Genomic DNA, 9075 nt, shown 5'->3' with positions numbered 1-9075 from the left:
TGTGTACAGGAACCTAATTTATAGAGGCTAAAAACCAGGCTATGTGCAGCCTAGCATTATACACACCCAAGGGCCCAGTAACCACCACGAAAGAAACAATTAAGACTTTTCTTGGTGGGTTTTCAAAGATAAGAGTTCATGGTTTACTGCCTGTTGCTGACTTTTATAGATCCTACTTGGAATATGATAGCTGTGTTTCAATACAATCGCTTTATAAAAGTGTCATTCAGTAGTAAATGTCATGGTGTTGTTACATTTGCCACAGCAATTGTTTTATGTTTGAAAGGTGACTGTGGTGTAAAGGAGAATTGTACAATAAGGTTACTTTTGAGTTCAGTATGCAGTTATAATATTTTATACCTCCTATAAAGGAATGATTGACCTTCGTTCATTTGTTGAAGTTTGAAAAGGCATGAGGAATTTCAGCAATTAAGAAACAGACATTCAAATCAGACTCACATTGTGCTTTTCAGTCCCCTCTGCTGCTGAAGAAAAACATGTATTATGAATGATTTAAGAAAATATTTTTTCTTTAAAGAAGGGAGAGGCTAGTCAAATTTACAGACTTGCCAGCAGGCTCTGCCACTCACTACTAGGACTCCTCATCTCCACTCAGGGAGCCCTGAAAAGAAAACCTTTGTGCATGGCTGAGTAAAACAAAATTAGCCAATTAGAGGTGTTTGTCAGGAGAGCAACAATCATGAACAGCTCCCTACGGCAGCCAGGGCACAAGGCAATTTTCTGAGAAAAACGGCAGTTTCAGTTATTGTTCTTCTGTTAGGTAAAAGATTTGATTGTTACCGCTTGGCAGATCTTTCTAAGAGATTTTTCTGATGTTGAAAAGGAGTTTAATTATTAATATTTTTGAGAATAAAAAATCTCAAAAAAAGCCGAATAGGTAGATGATAATACTAAGCCATCATTTCTGGTTAGTGGTAAATTTGCATTTATACCTTTTTGTTTGTGATAGAAGCTTTAGTATGTCTGTCATATACTAAATCATCTAAGGGTCCAACATGCGATGATATTTATGCAACGCTCTCTTTAGTAGAAACTGAAAAAATTTCAGCGAGCAAGACCCAATTTCACGCAAATAAATTCAAAGAAATATTAAAATGAATACAAAAGGACAACAAACTAAACCTTAAAATTTGTGCGGTACATATAGAAACATATGCCTGGAGGCATACATCGATGTTTGCCTCCTTCCATATTCTCTGTTTTTGTACACAGGCCTGACAACTGTCTGCCTTGTATAATCAAGGCATCCCTTAAATAGAACCAGACAACATGACGTAGGCTAAAAGATAACAAAAAGCAAAAAAACATGGCCTGGTTTAAAGAAATTCAACAATAGTTAAGAAATAATGTATCTAAATTTGATTAATCTAGACTGTATTAAAAAGCGATTTCTAAGTCGTTGGAACTCAAAAAAAAAATACCTGAGACACATTATATCTGAATTGAGAAAATATGGAACAGTGGTGAATTTTCCAAGGAGAGGGCAGAAAACTAGAATTATTCCAAGAGTAGTTTACGATTCAGCACAATGTATGGCCACTCCAGGCATCACTGTCTTCAGATGATTAGTCCAGATTTTACATAAAGAGGTTATGTGACATCAGTAATAGTTCCCTTAGAAGAAAGACATCAAATCAACATGAGCTTACTGGACATTAAATAAATCATCAGAGTAATGGAAGACAATCAGCTATTTAGAAAAAACGCCACCTGTTCTAGTTGACTTTAGCAATTTAAAACAAGTCAAAATATATCATGGGACTACAATGCTATAGTATACTTGATACTGATTTGTCCAGCCAAACAACATCTGTGTTTCTAGTGAAAATACCTCAGTTTAGCCTGCCAGGTGGAGCTTTCATTTTTTTCTATGTCTCCTATCAAGGAATTTCACGCAGCTCCACTCCGATTCATAAGTCCACTCTTGCTCTGTGAAAAATGTAGTTTTTGGAGCCAATTGAGCAGTAGCATCAAAATGTTTCTGTGCTTCTGCAGGTCTTGTATTTGTATAAAAAATTATATGGGTTGCCTCACTGTCAGCTGATTAACCAAATTGGCCAATCAGTTAGAAGAGTGGGCAGAATTTCCTCCACAGGGATGTAGAATTGCAAGACGTCACAAACACTTGATGGATTGGCAATTTCTTTTTCACATATGTTCAGGTTGGTTTGGATAGCTTTTTTGATTAAATCATCATTTGCAAACTGCTTTTTCTATTTAGTCAATCTGTCTTATATTATCAGCCATCAAATCAAGTCTGCAAAAAAAGCAAAAACATAAGAAATCTTATTTCTTAGGCGCAAATACGTTCACACATACTTACCTATACTTTCCTGTATAGGTAAGTATCAAGCTAATAATCTAATAATTTAGCTAATAATCAAAGCTAAAACACATTAAACTGCAGTTAGTGCAATGTCACTAGAATCTACAGTTTTCGCATTACTTAGAAACAGAAATGTATGTCTAAAACAAGTAAATAAATAAACCAAAAAATAAACATTAAATGTGTAAATGGATATATGAATGGACGTATTGGACTACATCAATATAATTCATGTGCAAGGAGACAGTGCTATCCAGATTTGCTGTTCCTCATACCATGACCACTTGATGACTGTATAAATAAACTCTGATACCATGTAAAAGAGTAAACAGAATGTTATCCACTTCAATGGACTTCCATGGACTTCTGGAACCTTTGGACCTCAGACTCAGGATAGCTGAGTAAATAGAGCAGCAAAAGCACTATTCCTTTTCCAGCTGATATTATGCATGAATTGTTCTGCAAACTGAGATGGTTAAATGTTTCATATAGCACCTAAAGGTTTAGCCACAAGTTGAAATGCACCATTTTGCACTCAGTAACAGTGCCTTGATGTTAGTTAACTCTCAAAAAATATTCAGTTCAAAGCCTTAATTGATGAAAGTGTCTTTCACAATTAGTACAAATTATGATTACAGCAAAGTAAAATCAAGTGTAGACACCATGTCTTGTTTACAATTTATTAGCTACACTTTCAAAAAATAGCTACATAAAGTATATTAAGACACTGAGAGAAATGGACAATGGATATGAATGGGTTAATGGTGCACATTCAGTGCAGCTGATGTCAAAAAAAAGTTTGAGGGCTTGGCATTCTTTCCATTCAGCATACAAACAATTGCACAAGCATCAGTCATCCAGTGTTTCACAGCCTCTCCACTTTAAATCAAGACCTCAACAACTGAAGGTAAGCAGGATACAGTAGACATTTAAGCAAGAAATGCATTGTCACTGCATCTAATTTAACATGAACAGATTTGAAACAGATTTTGTACAATTAACTTTTGATTTGATATTAATCCTCTCTCCATAGCTGGAATGCACACCATTATACTACTGGAACTGCTGATACTGGGAGCATCAGCGGTGTTGCCAGACCCAGACACAGCTGGAGACAAGGTGACTCAGGATCCAATTCCCTGTGCAAAAGGCTGCAACTGTCTGCATGATGACTACAGCTTGGAGCTCATCGTCTACTGCAGTGCTCGGAACTTAACTCAAGTACCAGCTGACATCCCACTATCCACTCATTATCTCTGGCTAGATGGAAACTTATTTGTTTCCCTTCCAGCTGCGTCTTTTAGGGATCTAAGCAATCTGGACTTTTTGAATCTACAGAGTGGCCAGCTGCTGACCCTTGACCATCAGACATTTAGAGGCCTCAGATCCCTAGCACACTTGCACCTGGAGCGAAACCGTCTTCGTGGGTTGCCAGGTTCAATCTTCCAGAACACACCTAACCTTGCTTCACTCAGTCTTCATAACAATCACATCAGTCGTATTGACGAAAGACTGTTTGCTGGGCTCTCGCACATGTGGTTTCTCAATCTAGGATGGAACTCACTCACAGTCTTGCCAGAGACAGTTTTCCATGACCTGCAAGGTCTGCGAGAACTGAACCTTGCGGGTAACAGACTTGCTTACTTGCAACCGGCACTATTCCAAAATCTTGGTGAGCTTAAAGAGCTGGATCTGACAGGAAATTACATCAAGGTTATCAAAGCTAATGTGTTTGTTAAACTCCATAAGCTGCAAAAACTTTACCTGGCCCAGAATCAGATTGGAAGTGTGGTACCCAGGGCGTTTGTAGGCATGAAATCGCTCAGATGGCTCGACATGAGAAACAACAAATTGACTTCTCTACATGAAGACACATTCTTAGGCTTGAGCAGTCTTCATGTATTGCGCCTTTCCAACAACTCTATCACTGGCTTAAGGCCTAGAACCTTCCGTGACTTGCAGTACTTGGAAGAACTAAGGCTCAGTTACAACAGGATTCGATCTCTAGGGGAGAGGATTTTTGAAGGACTTGGCCATCTGGAGGTTCTAGAGCTAGATTATAATCAGGTACAAGAGGCACATGTGGGAAGTTTCACTGGCCTGTCTCATGTGGCTGTCATCAATCTATCTGGAAGCTGCTTTCAAAGTTTCCCTGACCAAATGTTCACAACTCTGTCAAAGCTTCACAGCCTACATCTGGACAAAGGTTGCCTTACGAGGGTCACAGCTCAAGCTTTCAGTGGTCTCTCTGGTTTACGGAGGCTTTTCCTTCAACAGAACAACATCTCTGTGGTGGAAGATCACAGTTTTATGGGTCTGGTAGGACTTGTAGGACTGGACTTAAGCTCCAATAAGATGGAGGTGCTCACAGATCAAACTTTCTCTGGGCTTAGTAATCTGGAGTATCTTCTTCTGTCCAACAATGAATGTCATCAGTTTTTGCAGAATGGAACAAAACAAGTACTTCCACGGCTGCGCTACCTGGACCTGCGAGCCAATGCCTTGTCAAGTTTAGTCATCAATTTCTCAGAGAACATGGAGAAACTTCTGCTGTCTGGAAACCAGTGGAAATGTGACTGCACCACACTTCCACTCAGAAATTACAGCTTGCAAAAACCACAAGTCATCCCTCGACAAGTAGAGACCCATGGAGAAGGTGAAGAACCTGATAGTACGATCACCATATATAACAACATTACATGCACCAGCCCTCTACATGCAGCTGGCCAGGACCTACGGGATGTGAGCAGCGAACACTTCAGAAGCTGCTGAGGTTAGAGACTGGTTGATTGATACAAAAAGCTGACTATGCGTTTCTGGTTCAGATTACATTTTCTCTGTATATTCAACACAACATCAGATCTTAGAAAGACCTTTATTTGGGAAAAAAAAAGGATACACTTTTAAACCATCAATAAATTCTGTTAGTTCAGTAAAGATTGTAAGTTTTATTACTTGTGTGGAGATAAATTTTCTGAAGATATTTAATAAAATATTTTAATGTGTGACATATTGTGCGCTTGTTAACTTTTATGTTCAAAAAACAGAAAGAGAGCAAAAAGAAAAGAGGTACACACTTTAATGATGGAAAGTTTCCATCTGTAAATTTTCATATGGAAAATTTAACCTATCACAGAAGACAAACACACATTTTATAGAAATCAGGTTCACACATTCTCCTATTTGGAAATCCCTTGTTTGGAAATATTTTAATCTAACCATGCTTTTGTCTAATGAAGATGAACTTTGACACCCTTTTGGCCAAAACATAGATTCAGTAAAGGCCAACTAAAAGTAGACGAGACAAAGACTCTACTTGTGACTAGGGTCATTTTTATGCGTGTTATATATACTGTATATATCAGAAAATTAGAATAATTATGTCTTCTGACACATTGCTCTTCAAATTATGATTTACTCTTACATTATGTTCAGAAGACAGGCTGTACAGTGGTGCAGTTGGTAGCACTGTTTCCTTGCAGCAAGAATATTTTGGGTTCAAATCTGTTTTTTTTTTTCTTCCATGTGTAGTTTGAATATTCTGCTTATGCATGTGTGGTTTATCTATATGTTCCTCCCACGGTCCGAAAACTTGACTGTTGGGTTAATCTGTCTCTTTAAATTGAAATATAAGTGATGAAACTAAATTAGATGCCTCATTTGTGAACTACAATACAAAATCTCTCATTTGTGGCGTGTTTGAAAAGAGGAAATAAATTACAATAGAATAAAAAATTATAGGCAGTCAATTATTTTTTGGGTAATATACAGTATTTTAGTATGATTACAATTAAATACCTTACACATTTGATCCATGTTTTAGAGACCTGGTCATAAACTGTGTTTGACTATGTAGCTATATTAGGAAACTGCAATATTACAATATTGTTATTCAATATTATGATGAGGATATTGAGTATGTGTAACTTATATTTTGTCTCTACTTTCTTTTTCATCATCACAGTGTTTCCATCACTATTAATGCATCACATCTGAAACCTAATAGCCTACTAAATACTGCATCCAAGAAGTCCTTTGTAGCTCCAGCGCTGCATGTATTGATATAGCAATGACAACTGCAATTTGATATATTAATTTGCATTTTGTAAGTTTGAGCTTAGTTAGCTTATTTTTTGTATTAAATGCTGGGAACAACCAATCATATATGGATATCAAGCAAAGACTGTTTCTTCTAAACTGGCTTTATCAGAGCCACTAAGAAACTTAAAATGCCAGGCAATATAAGCGATATCCTACCTTTTTTGTCTTTTTACTGAAAATGTAAAATAAAGAAATTAAAAGTCTTGAAGACAAAAGATTTTGTTGAAAAAATATGGAGGAACAGTTGCAGCTGGGTCACCAGGAGTGCTGATGTTTTTGTATCGACTTATAGTGTTCTGCTCTTGTGATGAAAAAGAAAAATCCATAATTCCTTCATCAGTTACCTGGAAACACATTTCTGAGAAAAAACACCACCTGCATAATCTTAAAGAGCATTCTGGGACCCAAAAATGGGTCAGGTAAATCTTTTTTGCACTGGATACATTTTCACCTCTTACTTTTGTTTTGGTTCAGTTTTTATATCTATTCAGAGGGAAAGACTGACTAATGTTTCTTAAAAATATATAAGAAGTGGAGGGAAACGGGAACACATATCCTGGCACATGTACTCATCATACAGAAGGAGAGAAAAAGAAGAACAAGCACCGTCACTCTGTTGAGTTTGCATGTACCCATGACTCATGCAAATTTGTGGGTGGAAAAACAGTCCTCTGCTCTGCAGTCCAGGAAGTCTCAAATAACTTCTCGTTATGGTTCTTATTAAAGAATCAACACAACAAATATAAGTATTTGATCATTATTCATTGAACTTATCATAAACAAATCAATTAAACTGTGATACAGATTCTGATGGTGACCAGCAGAGACCAGACAGAAGGTTCACGTATACCAGAATGTGCCCAAGAAATCAATAAGCTGCTAAAAACTCTTCCTCTGACCAAGTCTGTTGATCTGAAGCAGCCAGCACCTGAGAAGACTGATTTACTTTATGAGTTTGTATGAGCCAAAGTAAACAAGCACTAAGTTGTTGCTTCATATTTTTATGTCACTTTGTTTATGTATGTATGTTTCAGCAGGCTTGCTATGTCTTTTAACCCTGAAGTCAAGGTTGGCCAAAAAGAGTAAACTACCTTTGCATGTCTTAACCTTTGCTCATCAATGTTTTACAATAAATGTGAAGGAATAAAATAAAAAGAATGCACAATTCATTTTTTTAGATTAAAAATTAATCCCAGTTTTATTTATACTTATTTTTATATGTCATCATTTTGTTTGTCTGTGTGGTTTAGGTTATTGAGAGTAGATCTAGTCTAAATCTGGGGTTTAGATCTGGAAACACATGAGGGTTTTGATGAAAAAGAGATCACACACTCAGGTGAGCATGGGCAGTCCACAGTGGACTGTTCTGTTATGAGTAACATGTTATTACTATTAACATTAAAAGTTAGCTCTGTTTTGATTTTACAAAAAGAATCTGAATCAAACACTATGAATAGATTTTAATATTTCTCATTTGGAATGTGTTGTAGGTAACAGCCGTCCTGGTGTGCAGGAACTTTTTTCAACATCCACTCCTAACACAATAGATTCTCCACTGTGTTCTAGACTCCGGATTAATGTTTACGGTTTTCAGCTGATTTAGTCACAGAAAGAGATTCTTAGTGGCAGCGGTAGGATGCAATAAAGCTATTCATTTAAAAAAATATTTACTCTACACAGTTCTTGCAAAAGGATTCTTAAAACTTGAAATTCTTCACATTTTAAACACATTGCAACAACACACTTCCATGTATTTTATTTGTTTGCTTTTTTTTGTGTGTGTGATATACGTAAGCAAGTCAGACTGGACTCATAGTGTCTGTGATTATCATTTTTTTTCATGTCCAAAAAAAAAAAATCTCCAATCAAATTTTCATGTCCAGGCTATTCTTAGACATCAAGATAGGTTCTTATAAACCATTTACCTGCAGCTCTGACTGTATATTTAGTGTACCAAAATATATACATCACATTATTATACTTCTATCAACCTTCTGCAGGGCAGAATTCAAGAACCCAAATTCATCCTCTGCCCTCAACTGACCTGTCAAATCCACAGGGAGCTCTGCTTGTGGTTTTCAGGGAGACTTGAAGCAGAGTCACAGCCAGCATCTGAACAGGTCTGCTGTCAAAATAAAGAAAGAAAAAAACACTTAACAATGTAAACATTTTTTTTCTGCACAACTCTGTTCAAACTCAGTTGTATAACCAGATAATCTATTTGAGGTTTTTTGTTTTTTTTTAAAGTGGGATAAAAATTATGCATCTTCTTCCACATATCAAATTAATTGCATGTCAAAAGTTTTAAAAATGTTTTTCAGAGGTTATTAATGATTCGCCTGCATGTATGTGCAATGCTTTCAAGGCAATTAACTATCATAAAGCACGGCAATATTGTACGGTTGATGTTGACATTATTACTGCTTATCAATTATTTTGATGAAACCCTGATTTTTTTACTCAAAGCCCAGGCATATCAATTATTTTTATTGTAGCAATTTCCAAAATTGCACTGATTTGATCTGATTATGAATAAAGTTAAGTTATGATAATAAAAAGGCTTAAGGGTGATGTTCTGTGACTAAAAAATATCATAAAGCTAGACAATTGGAACTATCTGAACCCTC

At 36.4% G+C, this 9075-nt stretch overlaps 1 protein-coding gene across 1 annotated transcript; it reads left to right on the top strand.

Annotated features, from left to right (window-relative positions):
* Positions 1 to 3158: 3158 nt before the first annotated feature.
* igfals (insulin-like growth factor binding protein, acid labile subunit) lies at positions 3159 to 5357 on the top strand. The gene is made up of 2 exons (XM_032586405.1): positions 3159 to 3254; positions 3381 to 5357. The coding sequence occupies exon 2, from the start codon at positions 3386 to 3388 to the stop codon at positions 5117 to 5119; it is 1734 nt and encodes a 577-aa protein (XP_032442296.1). The 5' UTR covers positions 3159 to 3254; positions 3381 to 3385; the 3' UTR covers positions 5120 to 5357.
* Positions 5358 to 9075: the final 3718 nt, after the last annotated feature.

This window comes from Xiphophorus hellerii, chromosome 16 (assembly GCF_003331165.1).
Source record: "Xiphophorus hellerii strain 12219 chromosome 16, Xiphophorus_hellerii-4.1, whole genome shotgun sequence".
NCBI lineage: Eukaryota > Metazoa > Chordata > Actinopteri > Cyprinodontiformes > Poeciliidae > Xiphophorus > Xiphophorus hellerii.
This window is presented reverse-complemented; position numbering and strand designations above follow the sequence as displayed.

Bases quoted from the DNA above. Each gene is read 5' to 3' on its own strand.
- igfals (XM_032586405.1), top strand. From the start codon at position 3,386: ATGCACACCATTATACTACTGGAACTGCTGATACTGGGAGCATCAGCG.